Consider the following 25615-nt stretch of genomic DNA (forward strand, 5'->3'; position numbering starts at 1 on the left):
TCAGGTGTTTACCACCAGTACAATGGGAAGCTTGTCTATGATACAGGAAAAGGTTTTGGGTCTAGAAAATGTGGTAGAGAAACTAGCACAGGAACTTTTCCATGGTGGTGCGGATTTGGAATTCGCAAGTGTCAGAAATTTCAGGAAGAACCAAAGTGCTGCTTCTCCTAGACTCTCTTCATGTACTCCTAGGCCATCTGTGGAAATACGCCACAGGCAGTCTTCATTATTGTCAGTAAAAAATTCAGAAATCTGGGAGGAAAGAGCATTTGGTAGGAGAAGCAGATCAAATGCTTCTACAAAGCAAGGGATAGAGATGTGGATGGATCCTACAATAAAGATATCTAGAAATAATTTGTCGGCCATCCAAAATAGTTCTGGGCAGGGCATTCAGAACACTGGTTGTCGTCAAACAAGGAAAACTGATGCTGTCTTTGCCTCAAGTCTTCCTGCAAATTCAAGAAAAAATAGCCTGTGGAATCGTGTCAAAGGTTTTCTGTGTGATGGCGACATCAACTCTGCATATGTGGAAGCTCTTTGTTCAGGTGATGAACTCACTTTGATTGAGCTCCTTGATAGAACTGGTCCTGTTCTGGAAAGCTTGTCACACAAGACAGTTGGTGAGGTTCTCAGCACACTGGCATCATGTCTTCTGGAACGAAGATTTATGAACTCCATAATACCTTGGTTGCAACAGGTAAGATAGTTGTTTCTCCAACAGTGGTTAAAACTATCATTATAGAGGTTATGGGGTATGATGGATAGAAGATGGGTATCTAATTTAATTTACAAAAATAATGGTCTTCTTGATCCCAGCCCACACAATTCAGCAAGACTAATTGGGTCCTTTAATTCAATTTTAGAAGATTTTCTAGTAACTAAGTTAATTTAATAGAGAGAAATAAGTAGAGAGACAGATACAAAAGTTGACATAAAAAAATTCCTTTATTTGGATAGATTCATCAACATGAACTATGAAGAGTATGTTTTTTTTTTTCCTTGAATTTTTTATTGTTGGTGAGACATGTGTACATCTTTATTTTGTCCTTTTTAAGATTTTATTATCGAGTTTCTATGATATAGGAATGTTTTGTTAGTTTTCAACATCGAACCGTATAATTATGAAAAACATCTATTATAAAATTATATAGTAAATATGAAAATATATAGTATATTCTTATGATATAGGAATCTTATTGTAACATTAGCATGCTATTTTTTTTTTTTAAAACTAAACATTAAAATAGGGAAACATTCACCCTAAATGAAGTGGAAATAAAATTCCACCTAATAAATTTTTAATATTTTAACCATATTATGGCTTAGTCACATAAAAAAATTTAAAAATAAACAATAATCAATGTATACTTAGATGGTAAATAACTTTTCATCTACAAGATGGCTTTTACAATGGCCCCCAACAGGGCGGCCTAAATTACATTTCTAGAAGGAAGAATTAAAGAATAGAACTAGAAGGCACAAAAGGGAGAGAGGGACTTGCAACTCTTGTTCAAACAATAATTGTCCGATAAAGTACAGAATTACGCTCCTTATACACCCCATTATACAACGAACACAATAATTGACAAATAACTCCAACTAAAACCTGTAATAATCCCAAAGTACTTCAAATACACTAGCAACCCTAAACCAGCTAAATTTCTATAATGACTAAAATATCCCATACAAAATAAAAATCCTAGCTACCAAATAAACATATAAAGTACTCCTTTGGTTTCTCCATCACCCTTCCATCCGGATTCGAACCCTGAAAAACCAATGCGTCTAGGGTGTGGCTCACTTCAAGCAATATTTAATCCATATTTAAGAAAAAAAATAATCTGAGTAATATTTAAGTTTTGGACATAAAGAACATTTAATGTGTACTTAAATGATGAGAGAATTTAGTTTTGGAACTATTTGGTGGCTTTTTAATTGTTAATTATGTGATGTTTCATTTTTATATAGTATGAAATATGTTATATGATATACCTAAAGTGGTGATATTGACGTGACAGTCTTTGTTTAAAATTTATTTTTGAGGTTGTTAGCATATTGGCGTGCTATTGATTAAATAAAATAAATTTTCATTGTAAGTATGTATTTCAGCCATATATTATCCTCTTACATTTTGCAATATGAACAACTTAACAACATTTAATATAGACAATGTTTAATGTTACTTAATACAAACAATATAAAATAACGGTCATTATGATCAGCATTTAATACATAAACAGAGTTTAATGTAATCAATATTTAATACTTGGCCTGAGAGGCATTTAATGTTTGAGCCACATGGCTGCATCTCAACAGTAGCTTCTAAAGAGCTATCACTTTACACAAAATACACACACATAATGGTCTGGCTGTTTGTTGGAATGCTGGACATGGTAGCATCAAACATGCATTTGTTGCTGAGGTCTTTTGTGATTAATGAGGCCTACAAAGAAAAAATTGTGGTAAAATTCAGGCCCAGCAAGCCAGCAAGCATGTTGGTCTGCCTAGGAACCTAGTTAATGTCAAAGCTAGGCAATCAGGCCTCAGGCATGATTAGATGCTCCTCAATATACAAGGATTACAGGCATATGCCTAACTTTAATTTTCTGCTGACTGATTGTATGTGGCTTTTTCATAACCATGACAATGGCCTAAGCACAAGCTATATTATTTTAGGATTGATAAAAAAGTAAAAATTTAAATTATTAAGTAATTTGGTGTGTAATTAATAATAAAAATTAAGAGAGAAAGAAAATATTTTCCTATAAAATCTAAGCGGAGGAGCTTTTATTATGATGTTGAATGGAAGTCTTCTTTTTGCTTCTGTTTGCAATTTATCTTTAATCAAATATTTAAGATGGTGCGAACATCAAAACTCAAAAGTAGGAAATTCACTCCCACTTCAGACCTTTTTTTCGCCTTTCCCTTTGCTGCTACATAAATTAAAGATTTTGTAAAAAATGATATGATGGAAACCCCTGATTTTGTCCTACTCTTTATTTCTATTAGCTGGTGGACTTGAGCACCATCCATGGACCGAATTACCTGGTTCTTTCTGTAAAAGCAAGGCGAGAATTCTTATCAGCTACTCAGCAAGCTGTAAACATGAAATTTTCCAATCATGCAGAACGAAGTTGCGTCACTCAGCTAGCAACTAAACTGCGCCAGATCTGGGGTAGGACAATTCTACATCTGTGAATTTTAAATTTCATTTGAAATACTCTTTACATTGAGGTTTTGAATTTGGTTTAGAGGCGAAAGTCATTCTTGGATGAAACTGGAATAAGTTCCTTATATTTTTGTTGTTACTTGTGGTTGTTGTTTTAAGTGGATAAAACTGCAGATGACTCAAAATCCAAATAAAAGGTAGCATGTTTTCAAAACTTAAAACCATGCAAAAACTTTAGTCATTTATGAGGGAAGCTTTGACTAAATGGTAGGGATGTTACATCCAAACCTAAAAATCACATGACAGTCTCGTCAAGCTTGGAGGTAAGACTGCATACATCTTGTCGTCCCTGCACCCCTGATGGCATGGGAGCCTTGTGCACTGAATCTTAAATTTAAAAATTCAAGTTGTTTGACTGAAGCTAATGAAGTGAAACTTCATCTTCTAAGATGGAAATGCTTAGGAATCCAATTATGTAGCTTGACACCTGCAGCCCAACTAATCTGGCAGCATCTCAATCACATTTTTCCTGTAAAAAGGATATTGAGCGAGTTATGTTTCAAATCTTACGACTTACATAGCTTAGTTTTAAAATTGGCTATAAAATAAGAATAGTATACAGGCCCGTGCTTCGCAGCAGGGCAATTAACATGTGAAATGAATTTAGCAAAATAAAATGCAGATATACACCATGCTATTATCAATGAGGATTTCAAATGTAAAACCTGGAAGAAAATTTAATTCTACACATTTAATTGAAATATTTTTTAAAACTATGTTATTATGATCAATCGTATATGTAATTAAATAAATTTTCGTGCTAGGATCATGTCACAATCGGTTAAAAAGTTGAACTTTGAAAATGACACTCACAGATGGTTTTTAAATTTAAATTCATTGAATTGTACTTATAGTAATATCAATAAGTTATGTTTCTCAAATAGCAAAGAAAGTTGGTGGTGGGATAAAGATGTACAAAAAGCAATAAAGGCTTAAAGAATTTGGTATAAAACGTGGCAAAAATGTAGAAACATGGATAACTTTGAAAAGTATAAGAAGGCAAGAAAAGATGCAAAAAAGGCCATTAGTGAAGCTAAATACAGATCATTTAATAGTTTGTATGATAGATTAGATACAAAAGAAGGGGAAAGAGGTATATTTAAACTTGCTAAAGCTAGAGAAAGGAAGAGTAAGGACTTAGGAAATGTAAAATGTATAAAAAGTGAAGATGATATTGTCTTGGTTAAAGATGAAGACATTAAAGAAAGATGACGAAGTTACTTTAGTAAGTTGTTTAATGAAAACCAAATAGAAGGCTTAAACTTAGAATTGTCAAATGAGGAAAAGACTAAAAATATAAGATTTATTTGCAAAATTAGAGTTAATGAAGTTAAGTTTGCACTAAAAAAGGATGAAAAATGGGAAAGTTATGGGATCAGATAACATCCCAATTGAGGTTTGGAAATGTTTAGGTGATAATGGAATTATATGGTTAACCAAATTTATTTAATATAATTATAAAAACTAAGAAAATTCTATACAAAAATAAAAGAGATATTCAAAATTGTAAAAATTATCGTGGAATTAAACTTATGAGTCATACAATGAAACTATGGGAAAGGGTAGTTGAACAAAGATTAAGGTTAGAAGCGAAGGTTTCAGAAAATCAATTTGGTTTTATGCCTGGGAGATCCACCACAGAAACTATATATCTTTTAAGAAGATTAAAGGAAAAGTTTAGGGAAAGGAAGAGGGACTTACATATGATATTTATTGACCTTGAGAAAGCATATGATAGGATACCTAGGGAAGTTCCATGGTGGGTTTTAGAAAAAAAGAGTGTATGTAGTAGGTATACTGATGTCATTAAGGTTATGTACGATAGAGTAATGACTAGTGTAAGGACTATAGATGGAGAAACTAGAGAACTTCCAATCACCATCGGTGTACATCAAGGATCTGCTTTGAGTCCTTATCATTTTGCTTGAGTGATGGACCAATTGACTAAGAGTATTCAAAAGGACGTTCCATGTATGTTGTTGCAAATGATATCGTATTAATTGATGAAATTAGGGACGGAGTAGAAGTTAGAATTATGGAGAGAAGTTTTGGAATCTAGAGGTTTTAGAATAAGTAGAAATAAGACAGAATATTTGAAATGAAATTTTAGTAATGATAGGAAGAATATTGGAGACAAAGTTAAACTTGACGATGAATAAATAAATAACACTTGTAGATTTCGATACCTTGGATGTATTTTGCAATTTGAAGGAGAAATTGAAGATGATGTAATGCATAGCATTAAAGCAGGTTGGGTAAAATAGAGAAGTGCTTCGAGTGTGCTCTGTGATCGTTGAATACCTTTAAAATTGAAAGGGAAGTTTTATAAGACAGCTATAAGGCCAGTTATGCTATATGGATTAGAATGTTGGGTGATGAAGAAACATAATATCTAAAAAGTAAAAGTTGCCGAGATGAGAATGCTTTGGTGGATGAGTGGTATAACATTGAAAGATAAATTAAGGAATGAATATATTTGCGGTAAGTTAGGTGTTGCTCCTGTAGAAGATAAGATAAGTGAGGGACGACTTAGATAGTACGGACATTTGTAATGTAGGCTGCATAGTGCACCAGTGAGGAAGAGGGAGTTTGTTGGGGTAGGGGTAGACCTAAAATAACTTGGGAGGAGATAGTGAGTAAGGATTTAGTATCCATGAATCTGTTAAAAGAAATGGTCCATGATTGCATAAATTGGCGGAAAAGGATTCATATAGCCGACCCCACGTAGTGGGACTTGAGGCTTGGTTTTGTTGTTGTTGTATTGTTAATATATATTATTTTATTATGGATAATAATATAGATTCATTTTAATAAATTAGGTAGATAAAAATGAATTAACTGTTGGGAAGAAGCAAGACTTATTGAAAAATTGCGGAAGCACAACTGAAAGTTCTTCTCTCCCAATTGACAAAATAAGTTCTTATGATATGATAATAGCACAAATATATATTTTCAATAGTGCAAAATCAGCCCAAAAATGATCGCAAATATTAATCACACGAGATATACAATTTTACGTGGAAAACCCCTTCAAATCCAAGGGTAAAAACCACGAGACTTAAGAGTCCACTAAAAAACATCCCTATGATAAAAATGTGAGTACAAGATCTCAATTTTCAGCTATCAAAATGAGTACATTATTCTATTTTTAGCTAACAAGAGATCTTAAAAATCAAAGAAGGAAAGTTGAGAATTTCACAAAAAATGTAGTTACTGTTCAAACCTTTATCTGATGCTACAGTACTTGGACAACCAATTTGACCGTCCAAAATTAGCTTTTATAAATCTTCTATCTACTAGAAAAAAATCAGCTCGATCAAACTCTAGATGACCCTCCAATAATCGGTTGATCAAAATTGCGCACTATTGCTAAAACCCAGATTTTCTCAACATGGTTACTATTCAAAAATTGATATTTGACGCTGTAGTGCTTGGATGACGAATCCGATCGTTAAAGTCAGCGTTTCTGAGTTCTTTATCTACTAACAAAAAATCAGTTCGATCATACCATAGATGACCCTCCAATTCAGTTGATCAAAACTGCACACACACACTCTCTCTCTCTCTCTCTCTCTCTCTCTCTTTTTGTTGGAATTCTACCCTAAAAAAAGGGCAGCTCAGTGCACAAAGCTCCCATGTATGCGGGGTTCAGGGAAGGGGCGGACCACTCCTAATTTTCTTTAGTTAAATGAGATGTAAATGACCTCTAAAGAGGCCCAACAAAGAGCCCAAAGAAAATGGGCTAAAGGGTTGAATGAGTTTCTCCGCATAGGAGGGATACCCTAACCCAACAAATCCCCCCCTCCCAACTATGTGGAGGTGCTTGCCATCCCGGTGATTGAGCAACAAGTTTCAAACTTTCCTCTTGGTAAGGCTTTAGTCAACATATTAGCACCATTATCATCAGTATGAATTTTCTCAAGTTGTAACAATTTAGCATCTAGAACATCTCATATCCAATGATACCTTACATCAATATGTTAAGACCTAGCATGAAAGGTTGAATTTTTTTCAAGATAAATAGCACTTTGGCTATCACAAAAGAACACGTACCTATCCTGTGTAAAAACAAGTTCTTGCATAAATCTCTTCATCCCAATCAACTCAATGCATGCTTTGGTCACTGCAATAAACTCCGATTCAATAGTGGACAATGCAACACATTTTTGCCATTTGGATTGCCAAGCCACAACTTCCCATGCAGAAGTGATAAAGTAACCCGAGGTAGATTTTTTGGAGTCAATATCTCCATCCATATCAGAATCTATATAACCAACTAGAACATGCTTCTCATTACCAAAACAAAGTTTCAAGTTGGAGGTACCCCGAAGATATCTTATAATCCACTTCACTGCATTCCAATGCTCTCTATATGGGTTAGAAAGAAACCGATTGATTGTACCAACATAATAGGCTAAGTCAGGTCTTGTGCATACCATTACATACATCAAACTGTCCATGATTGAAGCGTAAAGAACTTTCTGCTTGTCTTCCTTCTCTTTTCTTTGGAAGGACTTTGCTTGACACTCAGTCTAAAGTGTGTAGCAAGAAGAGTGCTCACCATTTTAGCTTTGTCCATATTGAACCTTTGAAGTAATTTTTCAATGTACTTCTCCTGTTATGACCATAACTTCTTGGCCATTCTATTATGTGTTATACTAAGGATTTGCTTTGCTGTTCCCAAGATTTTGATCGCAAAGGACTTACTCAATTCTTGCTTCAATATGTCAATTCTAGAAACATTACAACCAATAATAAGCATTTCATCAAGATAGAGCAATAAACTAATAAAATCACCATCAGAGAATTTTTGAACAAGAACACAATGATCAGAAGTAGTCTTCTTACAGCCATGCTCCCCCATAGTAGACTCGAACTTCTTATACCAGTGTGTCGGAGCCTGCTTCAAGCCGTACAAGCTCTTCTCCAATTTGCACACATAGTCCTCTTTTCCTTGTGCACAAACCCTCGTTGCTCCATGTAAAGCTCTTCTTCCAAGTCACCATGAAGAAAGCAGTTTTCACATCCATATGTTCAATCTATAAATCATAGTAGGCTGCCAAACTCAATATAGTTTGGATAAAGCACATTTTTGCAACTGGCAAGAATATTTCCTCAAAATCAATCCCCTTTTTTTGACTAAAACCCTTAACGACCAATCTGGCTTTGTATCATGGACTTGAAGAATTCTCATCTTGCTTCAACCTGTAAACCCACCGATTTTTCAAAGCTCTCTTACCCTTAGGTAATTTCACTAGCTCCAATGTATGGTTGTCTTGCAAAGATTTAAGTTCATCTTTCATAGCATCAACCCATTGATCTTTGTAGTCACTTTCCGTAGCCTCTTCATAACACTCTGGTTCTCCTCCATCAGTTAAAAGAACATATTGGTTAGAAGAATACCTTGTAGAAGGTTGCTGGTCTCTAGTAGACCTCCAAAGTGGAATTGCTGGTGGATTCATAGGTGCTTGGGGTTGATCATCCACAACATCATCCATGGGAGCATTAAGTTCACCTATACCCTGTTGGTCATCATCAACGTCTTCTTGCATATCATTCTCTATTTGATTTGGCAAAGGGGTTAAAGGAATTGGATCTATATTGGTCAAGTTATCACTGCTTTGTGGAACTATCTTCTCTGCCTTATCAATGTCTTTAATAGTCTGATCCTCAATGAAAACTACATCTCTACTTCTGACAAGCTTCTTTTCAACTAGATCATTTAATCTATAGCCAAATTCATCTTGACCATAACTAAGAAAGACACACTGACGAGTCTTGGCATCTAACTTTGACCTCTCATCTTTTGGAACATGTACAAATGCCTTGCAACTAAACACATGCAGGTAATCATAAGAGACGTCCTTACTAGACCAAACTTTATCTGGAACATCACTCTGCAAAGGAACAACAGGCAACAAATTAATCACATATGCCACTATATATAAGGCTTCAGCCCAAAATGATCTAGACAACTTTGCATCTAAAAGCAAACATCTGACTCTCTCAATTAATGTCCTGTTCATTCTTTCAGCCAAGCCATTCCATTGTGGTGTCTTATAGATGGTGTCTTCTGATGTCTGATTCTCTGCAGTCGACAATACTCATCAAATGGTCCACTATATTCACCATTATTATCAGAACGAATGCACTTCAATTTCTTTCCTATTTGCCTCTCAATTGAGGCTTGAAAAGGTTTAGGTGCATAAAGTTCTTGGTCTTTTGTTTTCTAGGCATAGACCCAAAATTTTCTTGAATGGTCATCAATAAAAGTCACGAAATGAAGTGTACCACTATGCGACCTTACCTTCAAAGGACCACAAGCATCAAGATGTACCAACTCTAGAAAATTTGATTTTCTTGAAGAAGGGTGACTCTTGAGTGAGACTCTTTTCTGTTTTCCAGCCAAGCAATGTGCACAGTTCTTCAACGTAGCACTCTTCAAACCAGAAAGTTGATTCTTCCTCACTAAATAGTTAGGCCCCTTTTCACTCGTGTGACTAAGCCGTTTATGCCATATATCAGTTAAGTTTTCATTTTCTATCACATTAACAATGTCTGTGGAAATTGAAGCCTGCATTCAATACAAATTTGAACACTTCTTTCACCGAGCTATAACCAAGGAGCCTTTAGTCAATTTCCATTGACGCTCATTGAAGATGTTATAAAATTCCTCATCATCGAGCTTTCTTGCTAAAATTAAATTCAAACTGATATCTGGTGCGTGTATGACATTTCTGAGCTTCAGCTTTGTTCCAGTCTCCAAACTAATATCTCCCTTGCCAACATCCTGTGAGAAGCTGTCATTACCCATCTTCAGTACCCAACAATTACCAAACGTATAAGATGTGAAGAATTCCTTACGTGAAGTGACATGAAGTGAAGCACCATTATCTATCACCCAATTTGTTTCATCGCATGCTAGGTTGATAATATTCTCATCATAACCAACCACTAGATCATCAGAGGTAGCAATAGCAACACGATCAGTACTTTCGAGATCTTTCTTCTCTTGTTTAACACTACCACCCTTGTTCTCTCTCTTTTATTTGTAACAGTATTTCTTGATATGACCCATCTTGCCACAATGATGACGCTCAAGATTTTTGTATCTTGGTCTCGACTTACTTTGACTTTTATCTCTACCCTTTTCGCTTCTGTATTTACTCCTCCCCCTATTTTCAATAACTAGAACCTCAGATGGTGATGAAGAACCCTGAGACCTCCTTCTCACATCTTCATTCAACACACCATTCTTGGCAAATTCCATAGTCACCACACCATTGGGAGCAAAATTGATAAGTGAAACCTAAAATATTTCCTAAGAATCTGGTAGGGTAGCAAGCAATCAAAGCCCTATAATTTCATCATCAAAATTAATGCCCATATCAGGTAATTGATTCATAACTCCTTCAAATTCATTCAGATGATCAGCCACAGATGTCCCTTCTTTATATTTGAGTAGCATCATCATTTTAAGCAGTCTTTGAAGCATATGAGTTTTCAAGTTTGTTCCACAGAGTACGTGCATGTGTCTCTTGATCAATGTGATTGTAAACATTTCCTCAACGAACTGCCGAATAAAACAACACACTTGCCGATGCTCAAACTCCCATTCCTCATCAGTCTTAGATTCAGGCTTTTGAGTAGTAAAAACAGGAAGATGCAAAGCCTTCACAAATAAAATGTCTTTTCATTTTATTCTGCCATAGTTGATAATTTGTGCCATTCAAAAGAATCATTCTACTTGTGCTAACATCCATAATTACACAAGAGCACTGAAACTTGCTCTAATACCAGTGTGTTGGGAAGAAACAAGACTTACCGAAAAATTGCGGAAGCACAACTGGAAGTTCTCTCTCCTAATTAACAAAATCAGTTCTTATGATATGACAATAGCACAAAAATATATATTTTTAGCTGCACAAAATCAGCCCAAAAAGAATCACAAATATCAGTCACACAAGACACAATTTTACGTGAAAACCCCTTCAAATCAATGGTAAAAACCACAGGGCTTAAGAGTCCACTAAAAAAGTTCACTATGATATAAGTGTGGATATAAGATCTCAATTTTCAGCTATCACAATGAGTACATAACTTTATTTTTAGCTAACAACAAGAGATCTTAAAAATTGAAGAGGGAAAGTTTAGAATTTCACTAAAAACGTGGTTACTGTTTACACCCAATATCTGATGCTATGGTGCTTGAACGGTCAATCCAACCGTTCAAAATCAGTGTCTATGAATCCTCTATCTACTGACAAAAAATCAGTTCGATCAGATCACGGATGACCCTCTAATCTTCGGTTGATCAAAACTGCACACTATTGCAAAAATTCAGATTTTTTCAACGTGGTTCTCCCTCTTTTTGCCACACGCTCTCTCTCACATTTTTGATGGAATTCTACACTGCCAACCCTAATTTTCTTTATTTAAATGAGGTGTAAAAAGGCCTCCCAAAAAGCCCAACAAAGAGCCCAAAGAAAATAGGCTAAAGGGTTGAGTGGGTTTCTCCACATAGGAGGGATACCCAAACCCAACATTAATGTGTCTAAGATTAAGAAAAAAAATAAATTCTACACATTTCATTTTAAAAATATTTGCATTATGTATGCATGCATGTGTGTGTGGGGATGTATGTAGGGAGCCATATATAGATTTTACTTTAATATTTAGAGAATAGAATATGAATGCATGCTACATCTTAAAAGTCAATGAGCATGCATACATGCATGATATGCATGTCTATATTTTAAAAATAATTAGAATTACTTTTATATTTTTAATGTATCTAAACGCAGATGTAACATGGTATGCTTACAGATTAATTTTATAATTTTCATGAATGTAAATTTAAATAAAGGGTAAAAAAAGTTGGGGCCAATAATAATAATACTAATGATGATAATATTAATAATAATAATTTTGTGGGCCTACTCACATGGGAGGAGGGGCTTCCCTTCAGCTGCTACAGACGTGGAGGGAGGGAGGGAGGGAGATATTATTTTATATCATGGGCTTCAAATAAATGGCCTGCCTCCTGGCCCTCCACAAAGGAGCCCAAGGTTTGGCTTCTAGTAGAGAAGTTTGTGTTCTAGGTGTGAGTTGGATAGGTAAGCTTAAAAGAATTCCACAGAGTAGCTTTGTTCACTTGATTTGCATCTGCATCATATTTTTTCTTCTACAACCACATTGCACAACCTCTAGCGTTTCTTCTAGTAACCTTGTTTTGCTAGTAGACTTTGCTGTTTCACCAAATGGCTTGGTCTTGCGTGATGTTTAGCTACCCTTTCGAACTTTCTTTCTACTTGTCTTTCTTGTTTAGAATTAGAAGTGCTTGCTTTGGCTTGGATTAGCAGGCCTTGTTAAATTAAAGACATGTTTACTGTGGGAGACAGAACTGTAAAGGGTTGGATGATCTCTCATTATCCTCTGTTTGGCATGCGCATACTCAAGAATAGGACTGGATAAAGCACCTGACTTGCACCACCTACATGATATAATTCAGACTGGTCCCTCTGTGGCTAAGCCTATCATATGTGATGGACTTGTTAGCCCCCCCAAAATAAAAGGCCCCATTTTCTTTCCAGCTGATACACTCCCAATTGTTTTCTTTTGTTTGAGGGAAGTCCCAATCAACCTTCTTCCATGATGTAGGGGACTGCTAACTAAGAAGGGTTCTTGAAAGGGAGGTTATCCTACATTGTATAAATAATGGATGTTCAATGAGGACCCATAGAGAACTAGGCAATTCCTAGGAAGCCTGAATACGAGGGTTGGCAAGGGGTAAGGATTTCAATGCTTGGAGGGAATCCCTGAATTTAGGGGATTCCAAAGTTAAGGAGATTTTCTGTGTATGTATGTGTTTGTGAGAGGCAGAAGATCCCCAATTTGGGCTTCATGAAGAAAATTCAGTGTCAGGCCCCTACTGAAGTGTAGTTGGGGGTATTTAATAGGAGAAGAAAACATGAATGGTTTGTCATCCTCCAACAAGAGAATGATGTGATTGATCTTAACTAATGAGAAAGAGATAAATAGCTGACCCAGTGTCGTGGATAGGCATGATCAGGGAGAGATTAGAAAAGGGACATATGTTGCAGACAACATGTTGTGGATGCTTGAGTAGCCTAGGTAAAGGCAAAGGGGGTCAGCGGTCCTCTTATTGAACCTTGATTTGAGCTCACTAAGTCAGGATTCTTTGGAACGTTCGAGGACTCGGATTGGTGGGGAGACTGTCATGCCTCCATAACCAATCTTGGTGCTTTTTGCCAATTAGGCTTTATGCAAGGGCGCACATACTTCTCAATTAATTCATAATTGTGCGCATGCAAGTTCCAATGAGAGCCAGTTTCTTAATGTTGGGCAAAAGGGTAACTCTCTGCATTCAGACATACATAATGCACAGATGACCCTTTGTTGTAGATTAATTCATAATTGTGTGCATGTTTGTCTCTGTTGCATGTGTGCGCGTGCATGTTTAGTGTGTGTAAGCCTCTTGATTGAGGTTGGACTGAAGTATAAGCCTTTGGTTCGGCTATGTGATGTAGCATCAAAGAGGGGCAAAAGGAAAGAGCATCAAAGAGGGACAGAAGGAAAGAGAGAAGTAAGGGAGAGAAAAGTGAAGGGAAGAAAATTAAGGAAGACCAGTGAGGAGAGAAGGAAGAAGAAGATACAAGGGGGAGCACTTGTAACCTCTCAATTTCAAATTCACAACTGTCTTTAAGTGATTTCAACATAGTAATTAGGAAAATAAAATTACAATATACCCCAAATGACTCATTTATTTTAACACCCACACATGCCAGTGATACCCATTGAGTTCAGTACCAAACAATCCTTTATTTTATTGTTTAAAATCAGCCTCCTAAATAATCCTACATCATGAAGGTGGGATGAACAATTAATTTGCTTGGTTTTTATTGATTTTGGTTTTCAATTTTTTGTGGCTAGAAAAACAGCCCTCACCCCCCCTTTTTTTTCTCTCTCTAACTGGTTTTTCTTTTAAGCTCTCATATAATGTTCAGGCTGCTTCGAATTTTGCAGCAGATTCCTTCATGGGTCTATCCCAGAATATATATTGCCTTTGGACAAGGCATCTGTTGCAAGTGGCTACATTTGTTTAAAGCAGATCCGTTCATTTGGGTTTGACGCATGTTGGATAAGTCTGCTGTTATCAATTACCCAAAAAGTAGATTTTTTGTAGCTTTCATGTTTTGTCCACTATGCTTTTATATGCCACCTTTAGTAGCCTCTCCACCATTTTGATAATGCCAGATAGGGTTGTTTAGTGGGGTTGTACACAGGACCTCTTTATTTGTAAACATTGTATTACTCCTGAACAGAATGGTAAGATTATAGGTGGTACTAAGATCTTGAAATGGCATAGCCTGGATTTTCTAGCTTCTGACAATAAATTTTGATTCTTCTGACCAGCTGCACAATACCTGCTTCCCTGCTTCTCACTTTGATCTGGAAATGATCAATCAGAGATTCATTGGGGAAGTATTGGTGCTTTTGCTGGTATTCTTCCAATTCCGGCCCTACCCAATGCATACTTAGAGTCACTGTCGAGCCAATGGGGGTGTCGCGGGGGTGGGGATGAGATTTGATGTTAAGGGGAATTCAGAATTATGTACCTTCTAGGAGATGAGAGGGAGAAGACAATCAATGTTAACCAAAACATGCTTCATTAGGTCTCATATTTGTGAGCCCTTGTGGGATTTTGTTAGGTTTGGTTAATGGTCCATATGTATAGAAAAAAGGCGAAAACATTGTGTACGGAGTTGGTTAGGCTACCTTCCTCTATTAAGCACCAAAAAGGGAGGGGTAGAACTGTGGTTGTTATTAGTGTGATTAAATGATGATTCTTTATTGGAGTGTGTGGGGCTTAGGGGGAAGTAAATGCTTTGCTTCTCCAAGAATCCAAAAAGGGGGGATTTTTTTTTGGGTAGGAATATGTGGGATTCCAGTTTAGAGTCTTAGTACATGTTTTTTTCCTTCTTTGAGTGTCAGGCCAAGTAATTTTGTGGGGTTGGGGCTAGGATGACAGGATTATGGGGGATTCCTTTGACCAATGGTTACTTCATTTAAGGCATTGGGAGATAGATCTGCTGATATTGATAGATTTTTTGTTTATCTAGGAGGATATGTTTTTGAATGTTGTTCAGGTTCTAGTTGGACCTCAGACCTTTTTCTGGTGCTTTTGGATTCTAACCCAGTTAAGTGAGATCTTGTTCCATTCTGATTTTTAGAATTTGTGACCATTTTTTAAGGAAGAATCTGAAGAATTGGGGGAGAGTGAATTTCATGACTTTTTTTTGGGGGGGGGGGGTCGGCTTTAGTTGGGTGCAGTACTCTGTCTCGGCCTTTGTCTTATTAAGGTCTTCCTTTGGGGGCAATGCCTCTGTGACTTACCGTTCCTTTGGGAATTGTATTGCTCTCATTGGTGGTTGTCTTTCCAACATCCCTCTTTATAAATATTTTGATCCCTTTTCAGAATTGTTGGGCTTTTGTGGAGTCTAGTTGTGTTTTAATTTGGATGACGACCCGAGCTCTATTTAATTAGAGATTTCTATCCTAAGTGTTTGCTCCATGGACTAAGTGGCACAAGCCGTTGCCCTCGGGAAATTTTTTGGAGCCCATTCGAAACGGAATCCTAGGCGCAACATATAAAAAGGGTTGCTTTCGGGTGATTAGGGTTGGCGTGGTTGTACCTATGAGAGAGAGAGAGAGGGAGAGCATTGTATCGCTGCACTCTCTGTGTTTTCTTCCTGATAATATTGAAATCCTTGCAATTCCGTGGACGTAGGCAAAATTGCCGAACCACGTAAATATTGTCTTGTGCGTGTGATTGATTTTTCTTTGGCGTTATTTTTCTTCTATTTTGTTTCTCATAGGTTTCGGGAATTTGCTCTTTATTCCCAACAAGAATCCTTGTCAGCGTTGCTGAGACATAGGAGAGGATTATGAGATATTTCTCATTGTTGGGTATACATGAGAATAAGAAGGATCATCTTGTTCATTGGGATGTCTTTAGTAGACCTAATTTGTAAAGGGATTGGGACTTGAAAATATGGTTTCTAAAAACAATTCTTTAGTTAGGAAATGGAGTGGTTTTTCTTAGAGGTTGATTCCCTACAGAACTAGGTTATAAGAACAATTATGGTTGTAGGAATCCATTGGAACAAGTGTGATGCTAGAAGTAGGCGTGATGTTTTTCATGCAAGCACGTGGAAGTTTGTTTTTTATTAGCTCTTTTGTTCTTTCTTCTTGTTCAAGGATGGTAGCGGTAATAATACTTGGTTTTGGGAAGATTTTGGGTGGGCGAGGTTTTTCAAAAGCCTTGGTGGCATGCCTTTTTAGACATCCTTTCATTCATAATGCTCCAGTTACGTTCTTTAATTCTTTGGAATGAGGCTCTCTTGCTTGGGATTTCCACATTTTTTAGAACCTTAAAGAAAAGGAGGTCGATGAGAATAGCTAGTTTGCTGGGAGTTTTGGATTCTTTTGTTCCTCAATCGAGGTGCAGTTTATGGATAAGAATAAATATTAGAGTTATTACGGGTAAGGAAAAAGCACCACTGAAGCAGCATGAGCAGACTTCTATTGCTATGCAACAATGGTGAAAGGAAAGGAGAGGATTGAGGAGGGTTTAGCTCTGCAGACCTTAGTTAGTGCGGCAACAGTAAGTTGAGTAAAGGCATGCCTAAGGCAGTGAATGAGCCTCAGGCTGGTTAGAAAGAGTAGGACTCAATTTAATAAAAAAATTTACACAAAGTCGGATACAATTATGTACCGTGTTGTCTATATTTATAGAATGCAAATCAAGGTCTGAATTCTGAAATCCCTTAAACAGGGTAATTGTTATTAAGAAAATTCCCCATATAAATTCACGTAATAATTATGAATTGTAATGACTATTCTGAGCTGAATATTATAAATTATGATTCTGCTTGACAATTGTGAAAACTTAGGGTTGCCCTTGAGATCTGCTGTTCTAGAAAGAACATAGAGCAAACAACAACAACAACAACAACAAAACCAAGCCTTAGTCCCACTAAGTGGGGTCGGCTATATGAATCATTTTCCACCAAATTATGTGATCATGGACCATTTCTTTTGATAAATTCAAGTATATTAAATCCTTACTCATTATCTCCTCCCATGTAATTTTAGGTCTACCCTTACCCCTTCTACTGCCTCCCACAGTAACTAAGTCACTCTTCCTCACAGGTGCACTATAAGACCTACGTTGCAAGTGTCCATACCATTTGAGTCGTCCATCCCTTATCTTATCTTCTATAGGAGTTACACCTAACTTACTAACACCAAAAATAAAATGCATCATTTTCTTTTTCTTGATTTTTTTATTGTGTGTATCATTGGGTTGGGATAAACAAGGACAAATTCCTTTTTGGGATTCCATAATCATAGTCCTGCCATAGACCCAAGGGCTTCCATCTGTTGTGAGCAAACTGTGCAATTTGCCCATGTTAGAATGCTCGAATCTTTAATTGTTTTTTCCCCAGGAGGCATGTTCCATTTGTTGGCCATTTCAATGGTGGTGAATTTTGTATGTAACTATGATACTGTGATTTGATCAAATTTTATTTATGCTTTCAAATTTTCTTGTGTACGTTGCAGGTTCTTGACAGTGAAATTTTCTGTAGGAAAATGCTCCTGATCATCAGGCTAGTATAAAGAATGTGATCCAGTGGGAAGGATGGCAGATTCAGCATAGAGGTTCATGTTAGAATGATTGAATCTTCAATTGTTTTTTGCCCCCTTCCCTGCATGTTGTTGTCTATGACTTAAAAGAATTGAATTTCTACTTTGGGACTGATTGCTGTAACCCCATCTCAAACATTCCAAGTAAGCTTGCTTTCTAGCCTGCTTCTTGTTGTAGTTGTTGATCCCCTGACCTTAGTTGTTGCCAATAAATTACCAAGTACTGTCATGTAATCTGCAATCAATTTTCCACTCCTTGAAATTGGCATTTTTTCTTTGGTGCGTAAAGCATATTTTTGATTCTCTATTTGCAAGCAGATGGGCTTATTCCTGATTTCAAAGTGTTGGAAATTTGGTTACTGGGAATGTGCTCCATGGCACCTTTTTTTTTTTTCCTGGACAATAAGCAAGGCAATTCACAGATGGAAAAGCTGTTGAAATTTTGTGTAAAGGTATTTCAAAAGCCTTTATTACTCTCCTACCTAAGACCTATATTCATGTAATTAATTGGGATGAGCTGTTTTGAAAATACGAAAGCCTTTGAATAAGATATTAATTACTTAATTCTTGATTGATGATTATTTGCAGCAGTGATTAGGTTCAGATGTGCCTGAATTCTCAGATCAAGCACTCAGTTTGAGTGCTTGAAGATTATTCTGGCGCTTAAAAGTTCCCTATGCTGCAATGTAGCTGCCCTTAAATACTTGGAAAACTGTCTTGAACAATTATTTACTAAAAGCAGACTACATGTTTTTTTAACAAAACATAAGCATTTTCTGAAAATTTTTTTTTGAAAAAATTACTTATCTAAAATAGTACTTCATCTCATACTACCTTTAAATAAGTACTTTCTCAAATACGTACAATTTCTAGAAAAGAACTTTTCTATTAATGGTTCCAAATGATCCTTTAAGTTTTTAATTTTTTAAAATTTATATAAGGTAATATTTAGAATCGTGGATTTTAGGAATTGAATATGATTTTGTGTGAATTCAAAAGAAATTCTATGTATTCAACACAAACTATAGTTGAAAAACTTGAATTCTATACTCAAACTTTTTTATATAAACTTGAAAAGGTCGCATTTTTTACAATAGCTTGAGAAATTAAAAATAAAAATAAAACTATTTCTAAAAGAACATAGTGCCAAGATTTTTTATTGTTGTTTCATTTATACATGTTATAAAAATGAAATATTGGCTAGCCTCTTTTTTTTTTTTTTGTATTCTTTTTTTTGAAAAAACAAAATGGAAAGTGAAAACTATTTTTCATAACTAAAGCAGGCCGAAAGAGTTTGTTTGAATGAAATTTTATTCAATAATAATTAATAGTTGAAAAAGTCAATGAAAATGTTGGAGATCTCAACAAGTTCTCTTAGTTAGAAGGAGCCTCATTCAAGAGATGATAAAGTAAGGTACTTTTTTAACTTCTCAAGATTTTGTATGCCTCATTGAGGAGCATCTGAACAAGGTTAACACTGATCGCATGAATGAAGATAAATTGGTTGAACACCATTAGAAGATTGAACAATTTGAAAAAAAATATGATTATAAAACCTGGTATTATAATTTAAATTGTTTCATCGATCACTTTTATAATTATTATGATAATACTTACTCTTTTGCGAAAAGAAAATTGGCAAGCTTTGTAGGGTAAGTATGATGCTGAGGAGGTAAGAGGGAAGAAATTCGCAACTAGATAATTTTTTCGGCATCAAATGGTAGACAAAAAACCAATTGTGAAGCAAACATAATGTCGACATTAGGTTTTGAGGATCCGTTTGATTTGTCAACATTTGGTGACTATTTCAAATTTAAACAAGTTTCAGTACCAAACCATTAATACCTTTTAAAGGAATTAGGTTTGGGAGTCAATTGTGTATAGAGAAGGTAACATTTTGAATTCCTATTCTTGAGAATTTAAAAATTAACACCTTAAAACACCCACTCACATGAATGGTTATCGTGCTTACCTTGTGTGTGTACATCCAATTTGAAACAATTTTTGAAAGAACCAACCATTGAAAAGATTAATTGAATTTATGAAAATCCTATGGTTTTCAAGTCACGTCGAATGTACCAAGAACATGTATAAACATGCACATGCATACCTAATAAATGAGAAATGTAAGGGAATATGATTTTTTTTATTTGTTATGGTTAAATCTACAAATTAGATTGCCTACATGTCATCAAAAGAGGAATCAAACCATTTTTAACTCAAAAAACACTTTGATTTTTGAAATATATATATATATATATATATACATACATACCTAATAAATGAGAAATGTTAGGGAATATGATTTTTTTTTTAAATTTGTTATGGTTGAATCTACAAATTAGATTGCCTACATGTCATCAAAAGAGGAATCAAACCATTTTTAGCTCAAAAAACACTTTGATTTTTGAAATATATATATATATTTGCATGATTTTTGGTTTCTTTGGGAAAAAAACCATAAAACTTTACTTGATATATCTTTTAGAAAAGTGGTTTTTTTCATCCACTCAACAGTTGCATCATTAATGGTTCATTAAAAAGTAAAATCTTTTAAGAGACATGTTTAGTTCATTTTGAAGGAAAAACCATGAAACCCCTGAAAAAAGTGGATTTTTGGGAGGAGAACCATAAACTCGCCTTAATTGTTAGTTTGAGAAGATTGGAGAACACCTAAACACACTTCATAGGTGTATATAACCCCAAGTGAAATGAAAACTTTTGCAAAAAAATAAAAAAAATAAAAATTGATGTCTTTGAGATGAAAATATTGGAGAGCATTCAAACACCACTGCATGGATGTATGACCCTAAATGATTTGATTTTTTTTTTTGGTAAAAACAGTTATTGTTTTTGAGAAAACTCATGAAAGTCCATTTGTTAATTATTGAAAAGTGTTTTTTCGTAGAAAAATTCATGAAAACTTATAAGAAAAGACCCCCTATCGTCAATCATAGTACTTTACCTTATGTAGAGACATTAAATGAACTTGGAATCGCTAAAGAAATCAACAGAAAATGTAAAATATGCACTGTTGGGAATTGGTGGTTGATGAGATGTAAGGGTTGGTTGATTGCTTGTAGTCAATGATTACATTTTCAAAAAGAAGAGAGGCCAGTCGATTACCTGGTGTGGCCGATTAACCACCTAAAGAAGAACTTCAACACACACACACACACATATCATATTTTGACACCCTAGCATGCTTTTTCTATTCAAATATGGAAGAAACATGTCCTATGATCTCTAATATGCATTTTTGACATAGGAAGGTGGAGAAATCATGAAGTTTGAATCACGACATTCAAAGAATCACATACGCGCTTTAACATACAAAAGTTGATCATATGCATGGAAGTGAATGAAATAAAGGATTTGACACTGACATTTTGAAGAAGAAAACTCTGTAGATTAAGTGGAAGACCCTGTATTTCAAATTACACCCCCAAAGTCTCCTTCAAGAAAAGAGAATTGTGATTTCTCTTTTTCTCCCTTCAAACGAAGATCTTTTTGAAATTCACAATTTCCTCTTGAAAACCCTCACTTTGCTTTCTCTTCGACCTACCCTAAAATTATTTCCGTATAGGTCCTTCTATAGACCTTAGAAGGGTGGAAATCATTTTTGAATTCAAATTTCAAAATTTGAATATGAAAATAACTACCAATAACCATCAATAACCACTACCCATTAATCGTCAATGTAGGATGTTGACATGTGACTTTAATGGGACATGTGGTTGGCCCAAAATCTCCAACAAATCATGTAGAGATAACTTAAAAGAAAATTCAAATTTGTTACAAGCTGGTTGACCACCTTGAGAGGCTGATCTACTGCCTGTAGGTTCTAGCCAATGGCTAGTTTTGGAGGGAAGATTGGTTGATCGCCCCATGGGACCAGTCGACTACTTAGAGCCATAACAACTTTTCCAAGAATCTTGATTCCATCAAAGATGGAAGTTAAAATTCTTCTTCATTAGATGGGGCAAGTGTAGTAACCCAGGAAAATTAATTAATTAATTAATTAATTATTAATAAATTGAATTAATTAAATGAATAATATGATATATATATATATCTCCTCAACTCACTTCCTCTCTCCTCGATTTCCTCAGCCAAATGTGTGCCGATCGAAGAATGGAAAATACCCTTGGGTTCTAAATTTGACCACCAACATTTAAATAGGAGTGGATTTGTCGTAGGATGTTGGAAATGGTGTGATCCCAAAAGGGGGGGTGAATTGGGTATAAAAAATTTCTTCCTTGGTTAAACCAGATGACAACAGTGTTACACAACCTAGGGTCTATCTAAGCATTCTCAATTCCCCCAATCAATCAAGTAAGCAGATATTTAAAGCAAATATGGCATTCACTGTAAATTAAAAATTTGCATACATGCATTGCATCATATCTAATTTTAATTTAAAGTGTGTATGAAAAATGATTTACCAATTAAAGCAAACATGCATGAGTGCTGCATATCTCTTTTAATTTAAATGTGAGTATGCAAGTAGTTATAACTGTAAATGAACAGACATACACATATGAAAATTAAAGTGCATAATATAAATGAGATAAGGGAGAGAGAGACACAAGATATTTGTTATCGAGGTTCGGCCAGCCAGCCTACGTCCCCGCCTTAGGCACACCCCAAGGATTATACTATCTCTGCTCACTTAAACGGGCGAAGTAGAAGCCGTTACAACCTTTCCTTATGGGATAAGGTAAACCCCAGATCAATTATAAGACTGAGCTCAACTTGTCTCCCTTACAGGGTGGAGACTCCCTAGCTTAATTTCTTGAGCTGAACCCAACCGGTCTCACTTACGGGGCGGAGACTCCCCAGTTCAATTCCGGGTTAAACCTAATCAATACATTAAAAATCAATTTTGTACATAAAAACATGCTTCTAAATACAAGTAAAGATGTACATCATTAAGGCTCAAATACATACACTCTAATATGATTTGAGTTATGCTCAGTAGAGAAAGGGTGTGAAATAAATATTCCAATATTTGACTAAATATATATTTGATAAAATGCATAAAAGATTTGAACCCTAACAAAATACTCTTCCAAAAATATTGTTAGAATTGGTGTATTCCCAAGAGGGGGGGGGGTGAATTGGAATTTAAAACTTTTTCACTTAGGTTAATTTATCCAACGACAGTAAATACACAACTTAGGGTCAGTCTATACAATTTTCAAATGCGTAGATAAGTTTAATGTGGAAATTAAGTCATACACATCATTCACTCATAACATACATGTTCGATAAGTATAAATTGCAGAAATGTAAACAAACACACGATATGTTATCGAGGTTCGGCCAACTGTGCCTACGTCCCCGCCTTTAGCTCGCAAACCAGAGGATTCCACTAATAGCTCACTTAAGGGTGGAGCGGCACCGTTTACAACTAGGTCAAATTAACACAGGGCTGACCTCAACCTTAACCAGGTCAATTAGCAGGGCTAACCTCAACTTACACACCTTAACAGGACGACGCACCTAACTTTCCTAACCGGGTCTAAGCCAATCCTGGACTATTCCAGGGCTAGTCTCCCTCTTCAGGCCTGTGCTTGGATATACAACAAATATGTATATAATAAAATGGTACAGTGATTGTGCTTTCATGTAAAGCAGATATGTACCCAAATGCGCGCAATAACATACACCACAATATGATTTAATATGTAAGCTTAATGTAGTCTAAATGGTTCAACTCTCAAAAGTATTTTCTATATGTGTAATGCGTACGTGAGAGTGACAAACAAGAAATATTTGTATCACAAGATATTTAGCAAATAAGTTCACACAAAGATGTTAAGTCTTAAGTATTTCAATCAGCAGGGTGTCTCAAGCATGTAAGTATCAAATGATGTATATGCTTGGTTTGCAAAGATGTGTAATCTTTGTATTTTAGCAAGTAATATATGAGTGAAAGAGTATTGCAACAAAGACCATTATCATACAAACAAATATCTCCTCAAATATTTTACAAGATAAAAGCGCAATAGATATTTGGAAGTGTTTGAAAAGTTTTTGCAACCAAAAACAAAAACAATCTTCTCAAGATCTTGCAATAAAGGTGCAAGCTTAGAAGATCAAACAAAGTCTTCTTAAGATAGCCTTATTAGCAAAAAGCCCCCTAAGAATCCTTAAGTTTGGCTCTCAAGAAAATCGTGTCAAACAAATAGCACAAGGAGAGCAAACCTATTTAAGCAAAACACTGAATCAACTTAAAAATGATGTAGGCAATAATAGAAGGCAAGTATGAGTGATTTGAGTAAGAAAATGAGTAGTATAGACTTTTTGGATTTTCAGAGAATTTTCCTTTAATCAAAGTGGCTAATCCATGCTTATTTTCTTAAATGATCTTATATATATAGGCATAGGAGAAAATATGACAATTGGGGACCTATTGGGTATTCTTAGGGAAGTTTAATGACGTTTAAAGCATTTTAACCCTATTTTAATAAATATTAACTGCGGTATAAATCAGGGCAACCCGAGAGGTCCGGTCGACCAGAAATGTTTCGGTCGACCAAGTTTTATATGGTTCGGTCGACCAGAGGAGTCTTGAACTAAAGGCTCGGTCGACTAGGAGAGGACGATTTCTTAATTTTCTGAGGTTTGGTCAACCAGACCATTTTGAACTGGCTGGTTCAGTTAACCAGACCATTGGGAATTCTCTCGAGGACCCTCCGGTTGACCAGGTAGTTGGAGAACAAAAGTTCTCGGTCAACTAGATGGTCAAATGTTGACCAAGGAGGGTTTCGGTCGACGAGGTCTCTTTGAACAACCTGGTTCGGTCGACCAGGTGGTCAAACTTTTGACCCAGGGAGGTTTCGGTCGACCAGGGCTTTTTGAACTACCTGGTTCGGTCGACTAGATGGTCAAACTTTTGACCAGGGAGGTTTCGGTCGACCAGGGCTTTTTGAACTAGCTTGGATGGTCAACTAAAAGTGCACCATGTGTATATTTCGGTCCCGTTTCAAAACATACAAGCCCTATTCAAGTGTCTAATAAACATATGTGTAAATGTGTGTGTCCTAGGGTCACTTGGGGTCCAATTTGAAGACACCGAAAAAGTCCAGTGTTGGTCGACCGAAGGGTACACCCTATGGTCTTTCTAAGGTTCTTTCTCATTCATGGTTTGTTTAAGCTTACATAGTAAATCATACATGTGATGTTAGTGAGCTTATTACAAACCAAATACCTACTTACTATTACAGACCAATAAAATATATTACAATGCTGAACTATAAATTGGTCTTCAGGCTTTGCTTGCTTTGTGCACATCTTGATCTTAACAGTCTTAGTTCCTGCACAAAACCTCAAACACTCATTAGATACAATGAGTATTTGTCATAATCAAAACCGAGCATGACCAATGAGGTCAACAAATATTTTTCAAAGACGAACCGGAGAACCTAGGGTTTTTGGTCCTAATAATATTTTTGCAAAAACAAAGATGTGTGGTCTTTGATGTTAAGAGAACTGTGCAGGAAACGCTTCAAAGATAAAAATAAAATAAGTATTTCTCCAACAAGATTAGCAATGAAAAGTGTTTGGAGAAATTAGGATTTACGCTCAAAAGTTGTTTTTGCAATAAGCATAATCAAAATAAAAGTCAATACAAAATACTCTCTTAAAAAT

General features: G+C 35.7%; 1 protein-coding gene across 6 annotated transcripts in view; it reads left to right on the forward strand.

The window, feature by feature from the left end:
- LOC131165360 (TORTIFOLIA1-like protein 2) overlaps window positions 1-18283 on the forward strand; it is a 51424-nt gene extending 33141 nt beyond the window's left edge. For 3 of the 6 annotated variants that reach the window (XM_058123077.1, XM_058123074.1, XM_058123075.1), the window contains exons 8-9: window positions 5-697; window positions 3010-3198. In XM_058123077.1, the coding sequence (XP_057979060.1) occupies window positions 5-697; window positions 3010-3198 (882 nt within the window). Of the gene's footprint in view, window positions 1-4; window positions 698-3009; window positions 3199-17875 lie in introns of those variants that run through there. The other 3 variants (XM_058123079.1, XM_058123080.1, XM_058123078.1) reach the window with 2 other exon arrangements.
- The last annotated feature ends 7332 nt before the right edge of the window (window positions 18284-25615 follow it).

Source organism: Malania oleifera, chromosome 10 (genome assembly GCF_029873635.1).
Source record: "Malania oleifera isolate guangnan ecotype guangnan chromosome 10, ASM2987363v1, whole genome shotgun sequence".
Classification (NCBI taxonomy): Eukaryota; Viridiplantae; Streptophyta; class Magnoliopsida; order Santalales; family Ximeniaceae; genus Malania; species Malania oleifera.